Source organism: Molothrus ater, chromosome 2 (genome assembly GCF_012460135.2).
Source record: "Molothrus ater isolate BHLD 08-10-18 breed brown headed cowbird chromosome 2, BPBGC_Mater_1.1, whole genome shotgun sequence".
NCBI lineage: Eukaryota > Metazoa > Chordata > Aves > Passeriformes > Icteridae > Molothrus > Molothrus ater.
In genome coordinates this window covers 22,513,071-22,539,848 of record NC_050479.2, presented here as the reverse complement: position 1 = coordinate 22,539,848, position 26,778 = coordinate 22,513,071, and the positions used below count along the sequence as shown (strand labels likewise).

Below are 26,778 nucleotides of genomic sequence, written 5' to 3'. Positions count from 1 at the left end.
ACTTAGACAGCAGGATCAATTAGCCTTGCTGCAGTGGGAAAAGACTGCCGTTTGTATGCCAGAGGCCATATTGCTAAATTGCTAGTCTGTTAAATAGGACAGGGACAGGGGCTGATGCCAGGGCTGTGGGGAAGTGTTGCAGAATGGTTTACATCCTCAAGTGCCAGTGGTTTCCTTGGAGGCATGGCCTGCATTTCTAGATCACATCTTCCAGTATATCCCTGCAAAAGGAATCCATCTCACCTGTTCCAAGATTGCTTGCAATGCACAACAGTGTTCAGTTTGTGAGGAATGTTTAATAAATGGGGATTGGCATATTTCCTTTAACAGTACATTCCCGAACCAAACAAAAATAGTAATGTAAACACAGCTTGGCAGTCTAGCATTGTGTCTTTGTCCTGTGCACTATTTTCTGAACTTTTATTCTCAGTATTATGGATTTTCTGGTCATTTTCCTGGTTTCTGGTTTATACTTTTTTCCGAGTTCAGTTGATCCAGCCTCAAACCATTTCCTGGCTCCTCCTCATGTGTCCTTGGTTAATCAACAGCCACAATTCTTCTGCAGCTCCTGCCATCCTCTTGACTTGCCTTTGTCCATTCTGCATAACTTGCTTTTACTCACATTCCTGTAACCTCATTTTTTACAGATGAATGGGATTTTTTCTTTTTTCTGAGGAACAACTGAGGTCTACATTCTGCAACAGAATCTTTGCAGGTGGGAAATTATTTTCACCAGGAGTTTAAATACACAAGTTATCTTCTCATCTATCCCTCAGTTGTATTTGTGTGTGGATCTTCAAAGCAAAAGCTTATGTAAATCTATGAAAAAAAAAAGATTTTAAGAGGACCAGATACAAAATACTTGTAAAACATTTTTTTTTCTTTTTTTGTATTCTATGAATTGCAAATAATTGCAAATAGCTTTTATAATCTGACACTGAAAACTGGCAGTCAGGAAACATATAATAAGCATATATATATGTAATAAATAGATCTTCATATATAGATGGATGTAGAAATACATCCCAAATATCTAAATATGCAGACTTCTGGACTCAAATGTTAACAGAAGTTCCTATAAAGGTTATATATTTTCACTTCAATCATCATATTGCTTATTAAAACAATTGAGATGGTATATCTACCAAAAACCTTTCCGCAAATTATGTATCCTATAACATTATATTGCTATTATACTTCTTAACATTTCAAGGTTTGCAATGCAGAAACTGCTCTGAAAACAACTGCTAAATTTCTAATCACTTAGAGTCAGAATTGCAGATTTGGACTATTGTAAAAAGCTGTATGCTCAAACACACAGCCTCTTTCAGACAATCATTGAGATAACTGAAAAGTATTAATTTTCCCATTATAAATTACTCTATTTTTGAGGAAAGCAAGATTACAGTAGGATTCTACAAGTTCAGAGTGCCTAAACTCCACAACTATCTCTATCCAAAAAATCATAAAGCCAAATAATTCCAGGAGACAAACAAAGCTGAGATCAGATCTTGAATTCAAAATGGAGAATTATCGTCAGTTTAGTACAAATGCACACATCTTTGCAATAGTAAAAATTGTTTACCTTTTCCTCCAGCATTACCTGTGCTCTTCAAATTATTTGTTATATGCCAGATTCACAAGAATTTTTGGAAATTGCTGAAGTGCTTCTATATCACAGTGATCTTACTAACAGGAATTATTTTCATTTCTGTTCTGTTGTTGGTGTTATTTCTCACATGGTACGTATTGAATAGACGTCTCTGTTTCTGACTGGTCACCGATTAATAAACTGCCGTGCGCCAAGGAAGTCTGTAAATCTGCTCTACAGAGGTCAGTGCAGTCACTGACATGCTACCACCACCCTGAGGGGAAATGTTTGTTTTAAATCTATGTTAGTCCCTAGTTACTCAGCAGCCTCCTAGAAGAAGAAACAGTTACTCACAAGAAAACCCTTCATTACACGTAAGATCTGGATGGAGGGCAGGCAGCAGCAACTGAAGAGGGCCAAGTTCCTAACAGAAACCTCATCTCAGCTGTCCAAAGTTCCTACAACTTCCAAAAATGTCTTCATTTTTCTTTCGCTGTGTGCTGCAGGTCTGAGAGCTCTTAGCAGCTGTTACATGTGTCCTTGGTATACCTTACCTCACATTCTAAAAACAGCAACAAAAGGTAAGTAACTTCAAACTCACTGTTTATTTAAGCAGCAATTTATGGAGCTGTTGCAAATTGAATTCTGCTTTCTACCTTTGTGCATGTACACATGATGATTTATTCTCATGCCTCTACCAGAAATCTCTATTGTGTCTGATTTGGAGGCATAGTGAAACATCTGCAGTCAGATGAGAGGATTAACACAATGCTGGGTATTACTTCTCTCACACATACTGGAGCCTTAGTTTTGATAATTAAATTTTTTATTTGATTAATTTTTAATCACATCCTTACTGATTTTCTGCTATATTAATGGTGCAGAATTTACAGTCTGGAGAGCAGCATAGATATTTTTTAATGAACCCATTATAATGGGTGAAAAAGACTTTCAAGCCTCATGAATCAACTCAGCTGCTGATTGTTGCCCATCTCCAACAACCCCCTCACAGACCACTGCTCCTTGAGTACCTCCATTGCTTTTCCCTGATCAACTGAAAACTGAGTAAGGTGCTTGGCTGGCCCTTCCCTGAGTACTGGGGTAAATTAGCTGCATATCACTCTTCATCTCTTAATTCTTTCTGATAGTCCTTCACCAAGAAGAGAAAAAAAAAGGCTAATAATAAGTAAACTGTTCATATTTCTTCTTTCTCAGCTCCAGTTCCAGCTTAGAGGGACCTCTAACATATCAGTTGGAGATTTTTGAGGGCTCAAGGGCCAGTGGTTAGTGGAAAAGAGTATATTCCAGGGACATTTTCTCCATGGACTCCCACCTGGGAAAATGAAGAAAAAAGCAGATTTGAAACATAACCCCTCTGTTGGGCCTACATGCAGGGTGGTTATCCAAGCAGGACCTGCACCTGCCTTGTACTGTCATTCTTCCCTGTTTTTTGAGTCTAGCACTTTATCTTTTAACATTCCCTGAGAAATGTCCACATTTCACTTTGCTGTGTTATCTACAATGGCAGCACTGTCTTCTGGTTAAAGTAGGGCATCTTGGGATCTAATTTTATATTTCACAATACCCAGATAAGCACTGTAGATTATGTTCTGCATATCTAAATCCATATGGTATTCCATTATGACACAAAATCTCTGTTCAAAATTCCATTATAGTCTAATTTTCTGCAATGATTTAATTTGACAAGACCCTGTAAAAATGTATCCATTGAGATAATTTTCATTTTTTCTGTTGTCCCTTCACACAGAAGAAATCTATCACATTACTTTAAGGTCATTTCATATAATGTAGTATCATATTTCTTCCTGTCAAATTCATTTAGAAACAATTTGCATTTGACTCTTATTTATTTTAAAACATTCTTCCTGCAGTTTCTTTACTGTTGCTGGTAGGTATTTTGAAAGCAGAAACCCTATTAAAGATACTTTTGCAATATCATCTTGATTTCCTGAAATCTTCAAATTCCAGTCTAGTTTCTGAAGTGAGACATCCATTGACTGAAGTGTACAAAGTACTCATGCAGCTCAACCTGCAAATTGTTGCCTACACAAAATAACCACCAGGGCAGGAAACTAGTGCGTTTTCTCTGAATTCTACCTTGGGTCTTGCTCACCTTTGACATGGTGTAATGAAATTTTGATACATGAAAATGTTAATTGCATTTATTTTCCTTTGTATGTGAAACAAGTCACCACCAAGTGGAAGGCAGTATACCATGAATTCTTGTCGTACAAGGCTGACTGTGCCAGCCTCCTGTTAGTTTGCACTGATGGTAGAATCAGGAAACATAATAGCTTAGAAAGGTTTTTATGTTTTGGTGGAACAATGTAATTATGTGTATCTAAACAAGAATTACGAACAACGTAGGGTTTGAGAAATCTTGCTGTGGAATAGAATGGCATACTAACTTAATTTACCTTTGATTAAAGATCAAGGTAAAAAAGAAACAAATGCCAACAGTGAATAATAACAATAATAAAAGCTGCAGGGTAACAGGAGAGCTGGCTGCAAGCTGGCACTTCCCACTAAGACATACACTGTGTCAAAGCAAAGCTGTTAGGCTGGCGCAAAATGCAGTCACAGAGATCGATGCATTTCAAGGATGAGGAATATTGTCATGTAAATACCCCTTCAATAGAACTTCTTAAACACTAAAAGCAGCAAGGAAAATGCCAGATGAAAATGCTCTCTCACAGTCATACAGCACAGAATGGAACAAGTCTGAAAACTAAAGTTGTGACAGAAAAAACCACACATGAAAACATATCTGCATCTCTCGGAAAGTATCTGATGTAAAAAGAGATAAAAGATATGACAGGACATGAAATGAGTGAGGGCTTTGAGTCAGGTACAGCAAAAAAGCAAGTTATCAGACACCAAAATATTGAAAAAAAATGGTCTCTATAAATGCATTATTTTAAAAATAAAACATAGATAAAGCTCTCTTCTGTTTTTGTGCCACATCTTTGGCTCTTGGAGAGAAATAAACTGTGCTGTGTAGTCTAAGTCAAAGCCAATATATGTCAGTCCTTTGTCTAGATTTTCCCTTCTATTTAAACTTGGAGCCCTTGAAATGGGACCACTTTGAATCAGCCAGATAACCTAGAAGCCCTGATAAAAGGCACTAGAGGAAGAACATTTTATGCTTTCAGCACTTACTTAGAAGAGAAAACAAAGAGGTTGTCTATTTCATTGCTCATTTATGTATGTGAATATTACAAACAGTACTGTCTGAAAAGGTTTTTTTATTTTATGTAGAGAAGGGGTGGAAAATGAAGTTAGGAAAATGGAGATATTGCAAAAAAATTTGCAAACTTTCCCCTGATAACAATGGAATGTACCTTATTTATTAGGTGTATATTTTACATTTGAATTGTTGGGATATTACTGCATATTGTCATTAATTACTAGCATGTCTTAGGAAAGCTGCAGTTTACTTGGTTTATGACAAAACTCCTTCTACTGGTTTGGACTTTGTGATTGGATTGTGTCTAAATCATCCCTGAGTGATCTGAATTTCATTACATCATTAAAAATTGGATGAAATCATTTGGGTAGGCTACAAAAGACTGAGAAAGCATAATTTCCTTAAAACATAACTTTTAGAAGACACAGTGAGGAGCTTAGTACCCACTGTTGTACACCAAACAAAATGGCTTGAATCAAATCTTCATCTGGAAGTAAAATATTTATTATGCTACAGCTCAAAACCGATGTTTAGACATTTCCAAAACCCTTCTTTATTTTAAATTTATTTTAATTTAATATCTTACTTTTCAGGCTAATTTGATGGGTTGAGAAGCATTTAAAATATTATGATATTAAATTTACAATATCATAATTTCTAGTGGGATAAAAACCCCAGTTTTCTCCAGCTGCTAATGGCCTCTGGAGACATTCAAGCTGATGAGGTTTGTGATTCCAAACAACTGTAGATGAAAATATGAGAAACAATTGACAATAACTAAATAATACAAATGTAAAATCACAAATCTGAGACAAGCACATAATTGTCATGGTATTATTTCATATGATTTTTATGTGATATTAAATACCATTAAATTGTAATACTCTTAGCAAAGCCAAAATAGGAACATACTAATCTTCATATTTATATTTCAGGCAATAAAGGAATAAAATAACACAATATTAAGTTAGCATGAACAAAGTTCTGAAGATGTTCTCTTTTTAAAATGTGAAACTGATTAGCTGAAAATAAGCAAATTTATTGAGTTCACCCAGAAATTTCAGGGGAACAATTCAAGAAATGACACAATTGTAACCCCTCTTTGTGTGTATGAATTATCTCAGAGCAAGATGTGGAAATTTGAAGTGTACCTGTAATTAAACATATTTGCTGAAAAATTCCAAATCTGCAGTTTATTTGCAAAAGCTTTTTATACAAGTTCAATATTCAAAATTCAAGCTGCTTGATTAGGTCAGCAGGTGCATGTTTCTATCTCAGAAGCTTGATTTTTCATATCAAAATTTTGATATGAATAATTAAGACTTTGATTTTTTCAAATACTTTTCTCTAATATGCTCAAAATTCATCAAATATTATTGTTAGTACCTCTATTCAGAATAGTTACAGAAAGAAAACAATACCCAGTTCAAATTACTAAAGTGCTTACATACCTTTCCAGTGAAAGGAAATCTGGTTGATAAACAGAATCTGATATCATAAAAGAACAAATTATTTACTTTCTCAGCCTTTGAAGGAAGAATAATATTAACATCCTTGCAATATATGTAAATACCTTAAATGCATATGTGTAACATATGTTGCTAGTTTTACATATTTTTTATAGCAAAACTCATTTTGTATCTAAATTTAAAATATAAAAATTAAGTATATTGACTTGTGTAGCTTGACATATTAGATTTATCTGCATTATTTGATCCCTAACTTGGAAGATGTTTTTTGCATTTTTCAGCTGCTAAGCTATACACTAATATGGGAAACTTCGTACCCAAGCTTTTCTTTCATTGCCGCAGAAAATACTAACAAAACAATTAAACCATTGCTTCAATGGGAATAGCAGTGTATACAGGTAATAAATATATGGAGCTTAATTTTTTAAATCTTCATTGTCTGAGTTGCTTTCCTTTGACTGGCAGGCTTATAGAACTACAAAAGCCATGAAAACTCAATGCTAACTTAAAAGTGCAACCTCTGTTACTTTAATATTTTTATACTGAGTATCAAGGCATTGTTTACAGTAGATAATGAAATGGAGATGGGGGCAGAAAACACACCTCTGAAAGACTTTCTACACAAAAGGATGAACACGTAGTTATTTGCACAAAGCATTAGAAAATACCGTGATATTTTATTATTAAAAATGCTGCTGAAAAGTTTATACATATGTGTCCAGCCATATATATCTTCTATCATTACTTAAGGCAAAAAAAACCAAAAAATTGCAAAACAATAACAGAAGAAACCATTGAACCCTGTGTGCCTCTTAAGGACAAGAATATAAGCCTGGGAAAGTACTTTTGTTTTTCTTTTACAGTTTCAAAGTATATTTTGATATCATTATTATAGAATTCTATGAAGACCCTATAAATCTGTTCCCTCTATAAATCATACATCAGTCCAGATGTATCAAATTATTAAATCAACTTGATTGTAATTACTTTTAAAAGCTAAAATCATTCACTTACAGGAACTTTTTTTACCCAAATGTCACAAGCCTGACACAGTACTGTACATATTGCTAGCAGAAGACAATTGGAAGTACTAAACAAATACTTTAATTCACATTACAAACATACCCAACTGATTATGATGCCAAGCATCATTACCTTTTTTTTTACTTTTTTTTTTTTACTTTTTTTTTAAACCTTTTTTTAAGAGTTATAAACTGCTGCATCTCAGCTGAGGCATTACATAGCTGGTGGAAATGGCCTGGTGTAGAGTCAGCATTAATATATTATGTGATGGATCAGTGAAAGAAAAAAAATTTCCATTTCCTACTAGTTGTACTTTGGGGTTGCTGCTTCATCACATTCCAACCTGAGCTCCCAGGTCAGATTTATAGCACATTTACTGCAGATAAAGGATTATATCAGCCACATGTTGCATTTTTATCATGTCATTAACATTTTATTTCTTTCCTTCAGAATTTGCTTTACTGCCTGCTACAACAAAGAGTTGTGCAGATGAATAGACCTCAGTGAATCACCTTGTCTTGCTTTTATTTTTAGGGGTGACTATTTCAAGTTATTTTATTTGGAAAAAAAAAAGTGTAGAAAACAAGAAGAGGTGCAAGGCATCTTGTGTTAATCATTATGGGACATATGATATTGATGCAGTTTACTTGTGAATTAAAATAGAAAATACATCTGGGATAGTCACATCCAAGTGCAGACCAATTTGTTCAAAGATCTTTGGTTACTATTTCTCAATGTTGGAGTAACTTTCAAAGACAAAATATAAAGCAATCTTCATCTGCAAAAACTATTATCTGGGTTTTCACATTCAAATCAGTTGTTTGAATCAAACTGCAAAGTTACTTTGATAGCTCTGCTTGGCCCCTGTTTTTTCTAGTGAAGGAAAGGCAGAAGGGAACAACCAGCTAATAATTTTGACTTTCCTGAGAGTGATGCTCTCTGGGATTTTCAGTTTTATTCAAATGCAGAACAGCTGAGGATTTCTCTGCTTCTCTCTCCATAACGCTCACTGACTGTGGGACTGAGTGCAATGAATCAGCAAATAAGAATTTTCTGACAGGTACACTCTCAAGCGCAAAACAAGATACTGGGCTGATAAGTTCTTTACACACTCATCGCTCTGAACAGTTTGAACAACAGCCAGCCAACCAACCCTGCATTTCCCAACTTTCAAACTGTAGTTTTATTTTGTTTATCAATGCTGAGGAGGTGCTTTCTCAGCTGAGATTCTACTGCAACTGCTGGTGAGCTTAGAGCTAGTTTTCCTTGAAGGCTGACCAAAACACAGGCTTTCATTGCTTTTGTCAGGGCACAAAACTCTTCCTAATGTATCACAATAACCAAGAACTACAAACTGGACTCCAAATATATATTATTGGATGTTTCTTGGTTCAGTTCAATAAGCTTAAAATAGTAATTCTTTAATTCTTTTCTTTTGCATTTTTTCTCTTTGTTTTCCATTGCTGTGTTGGAATTTAACAAAGGCTAACACAAAATTAAATTATAGAAAAAATGTTTCAGAAAAGAACAACAATCTCCTATGAATACTTTAACATGCACTAGTGTAACCTGTAAGAGAAAATACGCAGGTTACACAGACAACTGTATCCTCTGCATGACACCATGGTCTCATATAAATGAAACATGTTAGAAAAAACTCATGGTTTTTGTTAACCACTAGTAATTAAGAAGAAATTCCTCCTTTGGTCTTGGAGGAAACAGAGGTCATATGACTAATGTATATACACATAGGTCACAATCGAATGCACAATCTTTCTAAAAGCTCTTTTCAAACTGAAAACATCAATAAAAGCTGCTTCTTTTTTGTTTGTTTTTAAACTCACAGCTATGTACATTTTTACAAAGTTTCTTTAAATATAGTTCAGGCTGGCAAGTCATCTCTTTGCACAGAACTATACGTATTTTACTGCATAGTCAGTCCTCCTCTTTTTTTTTTTTCATTTTTGTTTTTCATAATAAAATTCTATTTTCCCCATCTGAATTACAGCTTCATATGCTGGGTAAAAGCCCATGGTGATGTCTTTGTTTTATCAACGGCCATGGTATGGCACATAAAGAATCTTTTTTATAATTTTATTTATTTTAAAAAAACCAAAACAAAACACCTGTACAGTCACTGGCTCTGTCTTCCAGAAGACTCTGCTTTGCTTGTTACACTTACAACACCATTTTAAATTACTTCTTCTGGCCTCGACTTTCAATCAAAGTGGCTGAGATCTTAAAGCAGTATTGTAACAGCAATGTACACTTTTCACATTTCACAGGGTTTGTAGTTGATCTTTAACATCAGTGAGTTTCTGTGGGAAGGATCAGTAAGAAAATAATGACTGTCCTTCTCTTTTACTTATTTTTACTTTAGATTTTGACAAGGTGTTCAATGGATGGTATATAACTTTTTCCTCTTCTTTTTTTTCTTTTTTTTTTTTTCTTTTTTCTTTCTTCCAAGTGGCTTGTGAGGGTAGATGGGGAAGGGCTGAGCTATACCCTAGTGGTCGAATGTCCATGGGGCAAATTTGTACTGTTTTGTCCTCCACTGAAAGTGTTGAAAGTATGCAAAGGCTGCATTCCTGTTAATGTATTTGGAATCATGGTTATGGTGTTGGGTGTCATTAGCGGGATGTCATCTGGGGACCTTCTCAAAGTGAGCGTGTAGTCGGGCGGACAGGTGAGTCTCAGTGTGTCGTGGGCCTGCAGCGATTCACACTCGTGGTCATGTTCTAGCTGCTTCATCTGCAAGGACATGATCTCCTCATTTTGTATGTGTGCTATGTCGTTGGTGGTGTTCCTCTGGGGGCTGGGGCGCCTGTGAGTCTCATGACGCCGCTTGTCCTTCTTGTAATATAATGCAGCAAAAGCTAAAATATTGAGGAACAGCAAGGAGGCCCCCACAGCGATGGTAACACTCAGCTCTGTGGAGTAATCCCTCTTGTTTTCTATCAGAACTGTGGTATCCTCTGGAGCTGTTTTATGGGTGTCTTTCGAATGTTTGGGATTGTTGGCAGGTGTCATTGCTGGACGTTTGGTGGCTGGCCATAATTTCCCAGGAGAACGCCGGGTCACATACGGAAATGAGGTCATGTCAGGAGGGGGGACTTTAGTTGTGGTGGAAACATACTGAAATATTTCATTCAGGTTGTGAAGGTGTGGTACCAGCTCCAACCAGAAAGCAACTTTGGTTGCTCGATAGTGATCACGAACTCGGGGTTTCAGGCCAATGTGTAAATAAAGTTGGTCCTTAGGATTGTATTTGGACCAGGCCACTTCTTCAAAGCGGTTGGGTTTTGTGTGGATGAACTTTGTGTCCTGTGGAACAGGCTGGTTTGGATCTCTAAAAAAAATTAAAACAGACAATATTACAGTCATTAACCTTGCCACAAAAAACCTACAACAAAACAAAAGCAAACAAACACGAAACCCTCTCAATCTTACAGTTAATAGTTTATCTAATATTTACAGTAACCTAAAAGCAGAAGATAAAAACCGTCCCTAACTGAGGAACAGCTGTTAATAAATAATCAAAAGAAAATTACTTACTGCACAGAACATCTCAGATACTACAATATTTTTTGACATGAAAATGTAGAAATCATAGTGTTTCAGTTAGCAAAAGGTCATCTGAAGTGATTCAGTACCATTCTCCAAGGATGTGTCTTAGAGACATACCATCTTAGAGAAGTACCAACTACCTCTTTCCATAGTAAATGTGTAGGTTCAACTCTTCTCCAGATTTGACACTAACTTTTTCATTTAAGGTACCACTTCTTCCACTGCTGTAAGTAGTAAATATGGGCATCTAAGCCCCATGGCAATATTGGAAGTCCTTCTGAACACACAGAATTATACTCACTGCATATATTACAAAGGAGAAAAACCTCTTCAAAACCTGAAGTAGCAGGGCTAATACATGTACCTGGGAACCGTTCTGCCTGTTTTCTTTTACTGAGCTATTAGTCCTCCTGCATTTATATAGCTACATGGGTGAAAAAACATCTTTGAACTACCTTTGTGTCACAAATCTTTCCATCATTTCCACTAGCAAATGACTATTGGTAGCCAAAGGACAATGGGCCTTAACTAAGATGAGAAATATTTTAGCTAAGATCAACCAGTTTTAAAGTACTTCAGTAGTAGTAAGAAAAGAGCAGTACACAAGTCAGGGATAATTTCAAAATTGGTAAACCATTTTTTTTCTTACAGGTGCAGAATAAAGACAAACCAATGCCACAAAGAGCATTTAGATGTGATTAATGTATGCATATCTTTATTATTTTATATTTAAATAAATAGCATGAAAAAATACAGAAAGTTAAAATTACTTTTACAATACTAGGTTTAATAGTATGTTGCACATTAATTTGAATCATCTTTTCTAGCAATGATTGCTTTCTGTGCCTTTGTGATGTATGGTACTGAGTACATTATTAATTTCCTGTGCATACTCAGAACTTTCCATTTTCCTTGTTATTCATTTATATGCATTGGCTTATTTCCTGTGAAAACAATTCTAATATTTTCCTTTTCTTCCAATGTACAGTTATATATATTCTGGGAATACCAAAACATATCCTTACAGATTTTAAAGCATGCTTCTTCTTTCTCCATTTTCAAAAGTCTGTGAATCTAAGAGCCTACTTTAGCATTTCTTTGCTGTACATAAAGAGTTATTTCTTAGTTCTTAAATGAGACAAGTAATTTGACTTTAATAATCTTATGATTCCTGCATTCTTTTTTTACTTGAAAGAAAGTATCTTACTTTTTTTTGAGAGAAAAGAAGAATTATTTTTCTATATATTTTGGTATTTTGGCTTACTTATGCTTGTGGTTTTAGTGTTTGGGTTTTTTTGGGGTGGTTTAGTGTGCTGATTTTTTTTAATATTGAAATATATCTCATCCTTCCCATTTCAATAACATTTAAAAAATACAAACTAGGGGTCCTGAAATGTTACTCTTTCTTTCTTTCTTTCTTTCTTTCTTTCTTTCTTTCTTTCTTTCTTTCTTTCTTTCTTTCTTTCTTCCTTCCTTCCTTCCTTCCTTCCTTCCTTCCTTCCTTCCTTCCTTCCTTCCTTCCTTCCTTCCTTCCTTCCTTCCTTCCTTCCTTCCTTCCTTCCTTCCTTCCTTCCTTCCTTCCTTCCTTCCTTCCTTCCTTCCTTCCTTCCTTCCTTCCTTCCTTCCTTCCTTCCTTCCTTCCTTCCTTCCTTCCTTCCTTCCTTCCTTCCTTCCTTCCTTTCTTTCCTTTCTTTCCTTTCTTTCCTTTCTTTCCTTTCTTTCCTTTCTTTCCTTTCTTTCCTTTCTTTCCTTTCTTTCCTTTCTTTCCTTTCTTTCCTTTCTCTTCCTTCCCTTTTGCTCCCCCCCCCCCGCTTCTCTCTTTCAACAGTTAGCCAAATTGGGTTAGTTCAGAAAAAAAAGACAATTTATTGGTAATTGTTCATCCCAGTTCAAACTAAAGAAGTAATATTCCCTTCCAAGCAGAACAGAAACAGATATATGCTGCTGCTTTGAGGGATTCTAACATGCACTGAAGAAGGAAATAAAGCTATTTATTTTGTTATTAAAGAACAGACTGAAAGATCTGGAAAATGTAAACACAAAGATATTGGCCCAATTCAATATATCTACTTTGAAAAAACTTTGGGGTTCAAAATATAAATTCTAAGGCAAATTAATAATCAACAATCAACAAATGCAAAACATTTTTTTCTCAGAAACTCAAAATACTGCAAGAGTTCTGGCACACAATCTTGTGTCATCCCCCTTGCTGTTCTGATTCACATCCCAAAAGATTCTGGGAATGGATCTAGAGAGAACTGATTCCTCAAGTTAGCTCTTGTAAACAGGTTGCAGTTGATACACAGAATAGCAGATGAAGAAGCTGAGAACTCACTTCAAAAAGCAGCCAAGCTGGACATGCACTTTTAAAATTTTTAGTGGTCTTATAAAAATTATTATTATTATCCTCATAGCTGATGATTATTTTAGTAAATAAGATTTTTTAAAATTAGCATTCTCACTGTGGTCCCTTCCATCCATTTTGTATCTTGTGATTCCCTTTCCCTACAAAAAGCCTGCAAAACCAGTAAATATCAGCCTCCTTTTTCCTCCCTGCCATCTTCTACTTCCATCTGTCATTTTTGACTATATTTATTGGGAGCAGCCAATTATGCTGCCGCCTCCTCCAAACACAAGAGAGAAAATAACATTACATGAGTCTGGGCTTGTATTTTAATATTTGTTTACATAGCTCTGTGTGGGCATGAAGTTGTCCATTGAAACAAGAAACAGAAAAAAATCAACCATCCCTACAGACAAGTAATTTATTTGCTGAGGATATCAGAGCTCTGTGATTGAAATCAACTCTAGGGCTGATCACTTAAAAAATTAATATAATGGTTTGAATAGTCTCTCTGAACTTAGAAGGTAAATCTATAAATTATATTGTTTTTTTTTTTTTACAAGAAACAGGAATAAGTCCAGTCCTAAATAAAGGATCTAATAATGGCCTTGGATCTTGCTTTTTATAGACTAATGATCATTTGCCAAAAATATTCAGTAGAGTAAACAAGAGTATTTTTACTTCCCTTGGCCCTCCTGCTATGTACACTGCAGAAAATTCATGAAGTTAAAATTTACAAATTGTTAAGTTTTTTCCTGGGGTAGTTGGGCAGCTTATCCTACTATAAACCATTTTCCTGCTTTATTGGTAGGCATAAAACATAGATGTACAGGAAATAATTTCTCGTATCAAATCATCTGTTCAACAAAATTTTTGATCTGTTAATTTAATTTCAAATTTTCCCTTGCCTTTTAAGACTCTCACAATTCCTTTGTGTTTCTAGATGTTCTTGAGTCTCAAGTGTTTAATTTCATAACAAAGACTTGCCAGGAAACCTTTCTTTAAAAATTCACTGCAATCATGATGATAACATGCAATCAACATGATAACAGTATAATCTGAACAATATATTTCCAGTTCTGAACTTTGTATTGGCTCTCATAGGGAGGAGATTTCTTGCTTCCCCATTTGTCAGCTGGTAGGGAAGCTTTCTCTTTTCTTCATCCGACTACTATAACAAGATTGATGATTATTGTTATTTATTTTGCTATCTCATTACTTATTTTTACCACCTTTAGAATTCAAACAGCCACCAAAAAATGTCTCTATCATGAAATGCCTGAATTTTTTTCCATATGACAGAAGACCATATCTTCCCTAAGGTATATTTTTGTTAATGCGCAGAATAATCCCATTTCACCTGCCACCTTTTTCCTCCCATTTTCAGTCTGCACTAATTTTGCACAACTTAAGATGTTTTTGTATATTGTCATTCAGTTCAAACCTCATAAGCATGAGATGTAAAATCAAAACATCAAATTTTTTCTCAGGTGATATAAAGTAAATATGCCTGCAATGGATGTTGACTGAGGAGCAACACACATTCCTGTTCACAAGGTAGATTAGTAGCTGACCTGGAGAGTAAATGAAGGAATTGGGTATTTCATATCTGATTATATTTTCATGGGAAGGATAGTGAATTAAGAAGTTTTCTCATCTCCCAAATTCCTTATAAGATGGTGAAACACCATTTATGTTCTAACTACTTCTGCCACAGCACTATCACTCAGGAACTCTTACATTGATGTATTTGAAATGTTTTAAATTTTTTGTTCTTCTCTGTCTTCACTGGAGAGCAAAATGTCTTCACAGTTACATAATCTTTGTCTCCAACACTCTGAAAGGCCCTCAGTATTTTATTTTCTTTCAGTAGTACTCTTTTCTCTGTATGATTAAAAAAAATGGAAGGGAGAGAAAAACTGGCTTTTCTTCATTCTTCTGTTGATTCTTTTCATGCTGTCACAATACTAATAACGCCACAGACATTCCTTCTTGAAAGACTGTTTGACAGGCATGTTTTCCCTTACCTCCTCTCCTCAATTATCACCAGTTCCCACTGTTGCCATGCTCCCTGTCAGCTAAGGACTAACAGCTAAGGACTCCTTATAAGAGCTAAGGAGCACAAACCATAACTACACTGTTTTGTTTGGCTAACACAGATTTGCCATTGGAGATAGTTATTTCTTCAGACGAAAACATCAAAAAGAAATGCAAAAGCCTCATAAAGAGTTGCCTGAGAATTGGTTTGAAACTACACTTTAATAACTACAAGTTTAATCAGGTCTTCTATTAGAGAACCAAACTGCATACAAAATACAGACATTCTAAAAAACTCAGGTTTGTTCTTCAGATTCAATGGCACCTAAATAATTCTGGAGTATTTACCTGAAATGCAAAGAAAACAAGGATATATCCTCTAGACCTTTATCTTTCCCAATATCAACACAGGTAGAGCTGGATGAACAGGATAAAAAGTAGAGTACTGTAATTCCTGAAAACCAGGGCAGTTTTTAGAAACCTAATAGATGTCTCTGATAAGCGTAGGGCTTTGTATCTACCGTGAGAAACTTCAAATCCCTCACAAGAGCATAGCCGGCAGAGTATCTATGAGGGACTGGCCCACAACCCCTCATGTTCATTCTTCCTGCTGATGTGTCTGCAAAGGAGGTAACATGGTCCTAACAAACAGAACTTGGCCTATAAAATTACCATTACAGTTAGGATGGCACTACTGGCAGCAGACTGAAGCTCCAAGTGCACGTCATAATAAAGCTCTCACATATATTTCTGTGCATTGAGGAATTCAAAGCTGTATTTTCTTGTCATTTTTGTATCCCAAATGTAGTATCTCAAACTTACTCTGCAATAAATTGTTTTCCTATTTCTAGGGCATGTTGGAAACAGTTTTGAAAAGGCCAAATGAAAAACTCTAAATAATAATCACCATCATTAAAAAAAAAAGTCATAGGTGAAGGATTAGCAAAATGCAGCTTCCAGGCATCATTTGAAGCACAAACTATTTGCCATTAAACACTTTAATTGTCACCTCCTGTTTGCTAGCTTCAGTAACCAACTTACAAGTTAAACACAATAAAAGTACTGTGCCCTGTGCTGTGTCTTTCACCTACTGATTTTACAAGATTGACCTGCCCTGCAAACCCAGCCTTGGCAGTAGGCTCATTAAACAGTGTGTGCTTTTTAGCAATGGATGGCCTGTCATTAAAAGTGCATCTGAATGATGCACCACCTGAGCCATAATTTTACAATAAGTACCTGAATGCAGCCTCTGTGGGGGAGTCATAGAGATTGGAAAAGTCTCAAACACATTAAAAATAAATAAATATATCTGCAGTTCTAATGTTCAAAGCTTACCTACAGGGAATTGCGAAATAATAAAATCTTTCCACTAAAAGAATTTTATGCGTTGCCATGGGTACAAATGCAAAGCAAGACAAGTACTATCATAATAAGGATGGGAAATTATCAATTAAAAATAGGGTGGGGAAAAAACCAAAGCAGAGCCCCCAGCAATGCAGTTCTGAACTTGAGAGTTGAAGGATCTGAGTGGGTACAGAGATTCCAGATTGCAAGTGAATGAGCAGAGTGGAGAACAGTTACCCCAGAGATCTCATTGCTCTAGGCTTGAGATGCTACAACCTTTGCCTTTCTGTTTGAGGAACCAGAGGTGCAGAATAAATGTAATCTTAAAATATTGTCTGCCTCCAAGTATTCTCCCGTACAATGCAGAACGATTAATCATTGTTCACCCAAACGAAGAAAAGACCCCATCAAGGTAATATGCATTGTGCTGCTCTTTTCCTTTCCTTTGAAAACTGAGATGTTACAGCTAGAGGCCATTTCTAATGATACTTCTTTCAGACTGCCTGTAAGGGAGTGAGCCTGTAACAGGATATATACACCATTCCTATCTCATCAGCAATGAGGAAGTTTCAGAAATTACTAATGGCTCTCCCAAAGCACCTGTTTTTGCCTTTAGGTATAGTATGACGATGGCTTTATAACCAGAGAACTGGGTATAGCCTGCTGAAATTAGTTTTCAAGCAGCAACAGCTGGAAAGTGCTTGAAATTGTGAGTAATGGTGGCAGCTGGGACTGTGAGAAGCTCCTGTCAGCCTCAAAAACTGCTTAAATACAACTTCTTAATATACAAAGTAATTGTAAACAATAGTGAGACCATGGAGATCTTTTATCTCCATTATTATTCCAATGAGTATATTTGTAAGGATCTGAAGTCCTCTATGTATACATAGCACTTCATCTACCAAAATAAAGACAAACTGATGGTATCATCATCTCTGCACATGTGGTACAGCCATCATGCAGCATTGTCTGTCCATAAACCAAGATTTCATCACAAACTTTGCCCATCCCAGTACTGAAACTTCTTGTTGCCAAATACATCTAAATATTACACAGTTCATTCATTTTTGTTGCTGAACTCCAGGGTTTCTGCATGCTTTTGTATCTGTTTGTCTGATATGCAGTGCAACAAAAGATTTTTTTTTCTTTGTGCACTGACCTGAAGCATTTGATTGGTTTTTACTCAATTTATGCTTGAGGTTCTTGTTAAGACTGCAAAATCTCTCTCTCAACCCCCATTTAGATTCATGGAAGGCTACAAGGGCAGCTAAAGCCTCTGAGTGTTTCACAATAGGCATCTGAGTTTTTCTTATATAGCTGCACACTGTTCACTGCAGTGCAGTAAAGCTGCAGTTTCCAGAGCCCAATCCTGCCATTAAACATTCAGCGGAAAGATTTACAGCCCCTTTGTGCCACAAGTATCTTTGTTTTAATTCAGTACTGAAGAATCAAGGTTAACAAAAAAAGCCCTTGCCGCTGAAGTAAAACACTGCAATACTGTTAAAAGGAATGTTATAGGAAGAGAACAGAATTTATTAATATTGCTCACAGATTAAGCTGCTTTGAGGGTTCTTTCCTTGGTGTTTACAACTCTATTTCATCAAAATATTGATGTCTTTAATTTGTTTTGTAAGCAGAATTAATTTAATTTTTTAACTTTCTCAAAGCAAAATTTATATCCGAGTCTCTTCTTCATTCCAGTCAAGTACTTATTATTGCCATTATAGCCCTCAGAGGGAAAAAAAAATTCCAGTGTCTGCCTTTCTGTTCTAATTCCTCCCTGAGTCCTCATCCCTGTGAAGGTCGCTGAAAAACAAGAACTTCCTTTTTTTTGTAGCAGATAAGTGCTATCTGCCTGACAGTTCCTTCTTCAAGTAGCAGACATGTTGCCTCTGATTTTTCGGTATCTTAGTGAACCACCTTTTCTCTGAGACATGCTTTTTGTCTTAGTAATTGTCCTATTTTTTGAACCAAAAATACAGTGTGTTATTATTCTCATTGAGCTACTGAAAGAAAATACTTTGAGGGAACACACTAATTAAAAATCTATTAAATATGAATAAGCCTCATTTACCTCCTGCCTTAGCACAAATATTTCTATACATCTACTTCAAAATCAGATTTTGAGGCCACTGGAATGGGATACTGATTATTTTAGAAGTATGCTATCAACAAAATGAATGCTAGGGGTCACACTTACCCAGTTTTGGCAAAGTTAGTCCAGTATGTCATAACCACTGCACTAAGCATGACATCATTCTTGGAAAAGTTGCAGTTGAACAGTTCTGTGGGACCAATCATAGGAATCCCAAACACATAAGGGACTTCATCACCATGAGCTGAATCAGCCCAGCTGGGTTTCATTTCACTTTGGCAATGGTGATAAAATGCATAGAAATATGTTGGAGATCCATACTGGGCATGCAGGTCAGCCGTGGCAACAGCTGGAGCAACCCATTGGTGGTCTGTAAAAAGAGCAACCAGGGTCTTCCGTCTTGTTTCGGGATTTTCTTTGTCTGCCCAGTCAGTGTACATGAATTTAATGGTCTCTCGCAGTGTGTCCTTCCCTTCTGGATAGCCATATAGATTGTCCACAAAATTGGAGACAGAAAAGTCAAAATCATTAGGAGAAACACCATCCTCATTGTCTACAATGCCATCCACAAATTTCAAACCTTCCCCTTGATTCACACCCAGCATTATATCATAGTTAAGGAATTCCCCTTGCTCCATTAGAATCTGAGGGTCATCTGGAATCACATCTCCATCTATCACAGGCCCAAAGGCAATGTGGTACGTGGCTGGAGTGATAGTCTGTTGAATGAGTTCTTTGTAATTCTTATTCCGCAGACATTCAACCAAATCAGTGGTATCCAGCATGTCGCAGCCCACTTTATCTGCCAATATCCGAGTGTACTTGGCAGGCTGATAGTTCACTGCCCAGCTGGACAGGGCTGTTCCACTCTGTATGATTGCCTTTTGGAACAAACCTGCAGGTGCAAATCATTTAAATACAGATGAAATTAGATATTAAAATATATATATATATATATATATATTTTAAAAAATGAAAAGTATTTTTTACTAAGGAAACAAAGTTTTGATTATATAATCCCTAAAGTATGCATTCAATGAAATTTTGAATAAATTTCCATAGATCCTACTCGCTGCTCCCTTTTTATGCTATGTAGAATAGGCTACTAATTAAAATCTGCCATGTTCTTGATGCTCACACACAAAAAGCATGAAGGTTTCAGGTTACTGTTTCAAGAACAAAGCTCATTCCTGTACTGCAGTTTTCTTGTATCTTTGATGGAAGTCCTCTGGCTTTACCACATTGGTAGTGCTGTGAAAATTTCTTTGAAGGACTGAAAGCTAAAGGCAATCATATGCTCTTTGCCATGTAAATGACACTCATAAATGCGTCTTTCAGTAGTTTAAAGGTCAAATGAAAATTACACATTCTCATTTCCTTTACAAAAGCCATGCATCATACTAACTTAAAAAAATCTGCTCTATTAAAAGCAATTTCATATGTTTGAATCTTCTATTCTGATATTTTTAATTTACCATTTAATTTTTAAATTATTATTGTGTGTATATTCTAGCCTAGCATTGCTTATATGTTGAATTGCATGTGTGTGTGTGTGTGTGTGTGTGTGTGTGTGTGTGTGTGTAACTCTGCTTATATGTTGAATTAAAATTGTAATATTTAAATTGTTTTGCAAGAGAGCAAGATGGTATTCAATTGTTCTTTCTGGTTATTTTATGTACACTAATATATAAACTGGAGTATGAAGGATAGATGAAAAACCAATCTGAAGAGTTTCTTTGCTTAAAGCACTGAAAGGCAAGGGGAGCTTACTGGTGAATCTGCCCCATCTGTGGGGTTTTTTTCTGGTAAAACCACTTAAATGGCCTATTTTATATTTAAACTGAAATACTTGGGTGTCATCTGCACATGGTTTCTACCATCATGTTCTCAAAATGCAAAAGACAGAAAAGTTAGAAAAGCATGTGGGATTTTTGTTGATATACCTTTGAGGATGATAACTGAATGCACACACTAAAAAATTTCAATTATTTAATCAGTTACATTTTTCATGGTTCCATCTGCTTGATTTTGGCATGGCTTGCTCAACAGTTATTCACTGAAATTTTATTTGTATGAATAGACAGAATTGTCAAGCATAACTATGTATTTCAAAATTAGGTGTGTTTTCCAGCCTCCCTGCTATAACTTCTGGCTATGGCTTATCTGTTAAAAATTTTTGTCTGTTTTATTGTGATAGAAATGACATGGATTAATAAATACAATAGATATTTTGGTGTTGTCTTTTATCCAGTCTTTGTAGATTTGATCTTATCACCAGGAATATTTGTAGTTCAGTACTGGTGCTGTACATTCTTGGAGTTTGGGTTTGGGTTTTTTTGGAGGGTGAGGTGCTGAGGGTAGAAATCTCACACCTCCCTTGCTAAAATCTGAAAACACTGTGTGGGATCACACAGTACTTGTGGGGAGTTAAACACAGTTTTAATAAGGCTTAGTTATATTTTTACTAAGTAAGGAAAGCATCTACATATATGTTGGAAGTGCAGCCAAGAGTGTACAAAAAATCAAAAAGGTCATTGCTCTTTTCCATTTTAATTAGGGCAAATTCTTTGATAGAAGAGCCAGCGGAATCTGTTGATAAAGCTAGAAAAAGTATATTGCCCATGGCATTTGTTGCATGAGATTTATGCTGTAATAGCATTTAGTTTTCCTTATAAACAGATTTATGTTGACTAATACAAATCCAGAATTCTATCTAGTAGGTATTTTACAGAAATTACAGACCTCATGTAATTCTAATTCAGCCTACCTTGTTTGGCCCTTTCACTACATTTTAACATAAAAAAAAAAAAAAAGAAGAAGAAAAAAAAGTACTTTGCCTGGAAGACTGTTACCTTCTGAATAGTGGGAGAGTGTCAGGAGACTGACACAGGAAGCTCCTGCCCCAGATCCAAAAATAGTAACTCTCTTCGGGTCTCCTCCAAAAGATCCAATATTTTCTTCAATCCAACGTAAAGCTTGGATTTGGTCAAGCAATCCATAATTGCCTTTTGCAGCTTGGTCCCCAGTACTTAAAAAACCTATAAGGCAAAATCCCATAATTTTAGTTCACCAGATACAGAGTTAGCTACAGGGTATCTACATATTCACAACACATCTTTCCATCTTTTCATCTTCTGTGCTTTTTTTTTTTCTTCTTTTTAAAGGTCACAGTCCTAGTTAAATGTCTCCTGAGCAAGCAGAGAAACTCATTCTGTGTGCTATTTTGCTTGATTTTGTTTTTCCCTACTTCAGAGATCCCATTTATGAGGAATCACTATTTTCTTACTGAAATATTTCTGTAACAATGCAACAATACAAAAAGACAATTTAAAACATTTAATAACTGGATGTGAGCCGGGTGCAAAATCTTAGGAAATAGTTTTTGGGCAAAGACGTGAGATAGCCAGTCTATGACTGAGAACGACACTCTCTAACACATTAATTTAAATACTTCTTACCAAAATTGTCCTGAACTACATAGCTCTTTAAATTTCTGTACTTGTGATATGGATAAATGTACTCCGAAACAGAAAAAAGAAGGCTGAAGTAAATAGAAAAAAAAAAAAAAACATGAAAAAGCCTAGGAGAAAAAAAATTACACTTCAATTTCACAGAGGATATTTATTAGGAAGAAAGCAGGTAAATCCATGACAATATAGCCTTTGGTGGGAAGACTTTATCTGAACAAATCAGGTCTTGTCTTTCTCTTTGGAAATTGCAGGAAAACCTGTGCTGCTGTTTTTTGTTCCTGTACTGCGGTTATCAGATTCTAGAAAAAAAGCATGGCATGTTTGCTGCTTGTCTTGCAACCAAGAACAAAATGACCATAAGATTAGGACTGAGATTAATTTTTGAAACCAGCTAAGGTGAAACATTGCAGTTATCTCTGCTGCCTATTATTCACAGTTAAGACCTGTGCTATGTCCAAATTACCACATTGAGCTGGGTACTCACAGTCCTCTCTTTAATTCCCTTTTCTGTTAGACAACTTTTCCTGTTAGACAACTGCAAAGTCAGAAGTCTATTAGAAATATCTTACAGCATATGGAAGTTTTCAGATGGACATTACTGATTTAGGCATCAGTGACAGCTGTCAAAGACAAAACAACAGCATCGCTTGGCAGGTTTTTCCCAGCTAATTATCAGTTGAGAAATATTTTCTAGAAGGGGGACCCAGGACATAGGAGATCTATGATCTGGAGCAGTTGGAAATGAAAGAGTCTGTTATCATAAACCATGTGAGCCTGCTGTAACAAGGCCTCCATGCTCCTGGCTGGAAGGTGAGTCTTAGGTCCCTAGGGGAAAAAAGACTTTGCAGTACATTTCCCAGGCTTTGGTAAAGGGGAACAGATCTCTTTGCATTGGCTGTAATAATTTTTTTGTTTATAGGAAAAATGAAAATACACATGAAGGAAGGTATTCACATAATGGAGGAAGCAGAATACAAATCATATCCATATTGCTAAATAACATGATAAAGCTTTTTCATTTAAAAAGCCTCTACTAATGGAAAGCTCAGTCATAAGAATGGCAGTAACCTTTTTTTCTCTTCTGTGCAAATGGAGAAAAAATAAACACTCTTAATCCATAATTGTCTCAATTTATGTTTTTAACAGATGTGTTTTTCTCTTTTTTCACATGCCTTTATTATCTTTATAAGCCTGTCAAAGAAAGAATAACCCACTTGCTGGCTTTGTTGCTGTAGCTCACTGCAATATTCTATAATACTCTATAATTAAGGCTTTATTCAATCAGAACTATGACATCCATTGGATAAAGAGAGTGTTGTAACCTTTAAAGAAGGATGGTAATTAATATTCAGAGCCTAAACCAGTTTTAGTTCTACTAGCAGCAACAAACTAAAGCTGTTTGAACTTCTTAATTTTGAATTCTTAGTAAATGTTCTAAAAGGTGAACTTGGTAAAACTGCAGTCAATGAATATCTCATGTTCAAAAGATGAGGTATTTTTTTTTTGTTGTTTCCACAGTTGTCTGCTGATTCTCATTAATTGCAAGAACAAATTTTCTTAATTTAAAAACTAATCACCATGGCAAAGAGTCAGCCCCACATTACACAAACTGAATTCATAAATCTGTCTTTTCTTGCCAAGGATGTATTTTCTTTCATGCTCTGAGTACCAGATCAAAATATTTTTTCAAAGCTGTTTGAAGAAATTCTGGCAAATAGTAACTATTTGTCCACATATACACAACACTAAGGGTTTTTTGGCTTTTTTTCTACATTACTTCAGTGAAGAGAAAAAAAAAAAGCTTCTTTAAGCTGAAGTTCCTGAAATAACTTATTTTTCTCTCACTCTATGAAGGAAAGCATTCAAGAAAAATTCTTTCATTTTAAACTACTTGATAGAAATCATCAAGGAGAAAAAGATTGCAAATGGAAATTGCTGGGAATTTTCCTTTTCTACAACCTTTAAAAATGCTACTAAAAAGCTACATGCTGTCACTAGCACTGTTTCGATAACACAGTGAATACACAAAGCTACACACAAGGCTCCTTTAGATCACACTGAAACAAAAAGAAATCCCTTCCTTTATCTTTATGGTTGGTTTTCCCATATGCTACAGAAATCTTACTGAGATATCAAGCCCCAACATACTAGTGGTGATATTTCCCCATTACTACTAAACTGTTATGCAGACACCCACTGGGACAAGTAGAAGGAAAAAATATCCATAAAATCCACCCAAAGAGTTTAATTTTGCTCAGCTTTAGCCTTGTCTAATGGTTGGGGGCCATGCCTACACATCCCTAGTACGGCTGGCAGACCTTCAAGAGTCAAGACCTAAAGAGAATGGGTGGTCTGCCTGCCCGCTGTACACATTTCATGTCCTTTATTTTATCATGACCAAGCTATTGCTTGGTCCATGGGCTGAATGAATGACTTCTCATGGACACAGTGCATAAGGGGCAGGACATCTTCCAGCTGAGGCTCACCTGGAAGAGACCTAGCTGTAAGAAACTCTCTCCAATGTGAAACAATGTGCAAGGAATGGTGACAGTACTGAGGTTTTCTGTGGAAATACACCCTTGATCTGAATTAAAACACTAGTGTAACCACAGTGAGGATAAAAAACATATTTTCCCAATGACAGGACTTCAATTTAACATACACAGATTTAGGAAGAAAAAAAAGCAATGGAGAAAACCCCCTAAACACCATTATGTTAAAGATTGAAAATTATGATCTGAGAACTATGATTTCACCCTTAGAGATAAATAAAATGACCATGATAACTGCAACCTTGCAGTAATTTTCATTTTTAAATTTATGTTACCTACTTTGTCATTCTTTTTAAATTATTTTAAAAAATAAATTATACAAGTTCCCTTTGACATTTTGCACATGGCAATACCCAATATTACATCACTGCAGGAAAAGTCCATTCTTTATCTTCATATTTTGGCCCCATGGGCCTAATACATATCAAATCAATTTCATAGCTGTCTGAAAGCCTGAATTTCAACTGTGAATATTACTCTGCTGGTTTGTGCCTTTTCCCCTCTCTCTCTCCCTCCTTTCCAACCCCCCAAGTTGGGGACTGTTTCCCAGCGGAAACAGATGAGGTTGCCTTGGTGAAATCTGGTATTATATTACTGGCTCAAAATAGCAGTATATAAATATAAATAATGAAAAATTGAACTTGATTCTATCATGAATTTTACTAGGTATTACAACCAATTCCAAAAGTATAACTTGAAATGAAACATACTTTTCTTTGTAAATGAAGCACTTTTGCTTCAAATTCTGCCCTTCACAGGTTTTCTTAAAAACAAAATGTTTCATTTCTGAGGCACAGCCCTCAGACAAAAAATAATGCCAAACTTAGTAAGAAACATTAAACAGCCAAGATGTCACAACAAGAAATTAATCACCAGGAAATCTGTAGAAAATCAACAAGTACGTGCATTTTGATTTATTTAAGTCCTCTTTGTTAAGCCTCTGCTGCATTTTCTGAGTTTACATTTCTTTTGTCTTTATGCCTTTTCATGACTGCTGTCCAATAGCCTGCTGCAGTTTGTTTGTCAGGTGACATACAAAGATTGATTTGTACAACAACTGATTGAGAAGAACTATGACATAAGCAATATAAATAAGATACTGGAGAGTGTGCTCCAGAGTACAATCATGTCTTTTTTGTTTACATTTGTGAAATACCAGAGTAGGGCCTTTTCAAAGCAAAGAGCAAATGGCAAGCATACAGCAGAGCCTTCATATTTTCTAATAGATTTTGTCTGTACTTATCATATTTACTACTGTAAAAATGGACCAGTTCAAATGCCAAGTAAAATTCACTGGGGATTATTGAGAACATAGAGACTATAGTTAGTTCAGGAAGACCCTGAAATATAAATAGTTGGAGAATAGAGAAGCTTTGAGGGAATTATCACATAAATTTGTCCTACACTTGCCCTTCCCTAACCATTCCCAAACATCCCCAATAGTGTTAGGAGGGAGGATGTTTGGCTGGATAATATCTTGCTTGGAATCAATATAACTATATATTTTTTGGGTTTTTTTGACTCTATATGTATGATGTCCACATTACTGAAAAGCTGGTGGGATGTAAGATAGTGTGATGATGTCCTTGGCACAGGTTTAGCAGAAAAAACCTCAAACTCCTGCAGCACGACTGGCATATGCAAAGCTGAGTAAGCATCACAGCTGCACCTGAAATTTCTACCTAGAGACTAAAACAAATGAGAGGACTCTCAACTGTCTATGTACGGGTCTGTGCAGAAATAATGTTACACAGAGACTTCTTCATCCTGAAAACAAAACAACAATGCCTTTCCTCCAGCTGCAAATTGGTTTGAAACTTGCAGGTGCTCTGCCAAAACAAATGTTTTAATATTCAGAAACTTAAGAAGTAGGATAGTGTGTGATTCTGAAGCAGTGGTCATAAAAGGGAATTTCTGCACGCCATGGCTATTTACCATATCTAGCTGAAAATAACACTCATTTAAATTTTAACTCAGATTTTGGTAAGTGAAGAGGAACAAACAGTGAAGATAGCTTACAGTTTTTATATGAGGTTATAGATTATGTTAAAATACAGTGGTGATTTTAATTCAATTTT

At 35.7% G+C, this 26,778-nt stretch overlaps 1 protein-coding gene across 3 annotated transcripts in view; it reads right to left on the bottom strand.

Moving 5' to 3' along the window:
• Positions 1-5,281: 5,281 nt before the first annotated feature.
• NLGN4X (neuroligin 4 X-linked) overlaps positions 5,282-26,778 on the bottom strand; it is a 163,753-nt gene continuing 142,256 nt past the window's right edge. For all 3 annotated transcript variants that reach the window (XM_036386933.2, XM_036386925.2, XM_036386941.1), the window contains 3 exons: positions 21,531-21,716; positions 18,784-19,573; positions 5,282-10,640 (listed from right to left, as the gene is read on the bottom strand). In XM_036386933.2, coding sequence (XP_036242826.1) covers positions 9,791-10,640; positions 18,784-19,573; positions 21,531-21,716 — 1,826 coding nt within the window. In that variant the 3' untranslated portion in view covers positions 5,282-9,790. The remainder of the gene's footprint in view (positions 10,641-18,783; positions 19,574-21,530; positions 21,717-26,778) is intronic.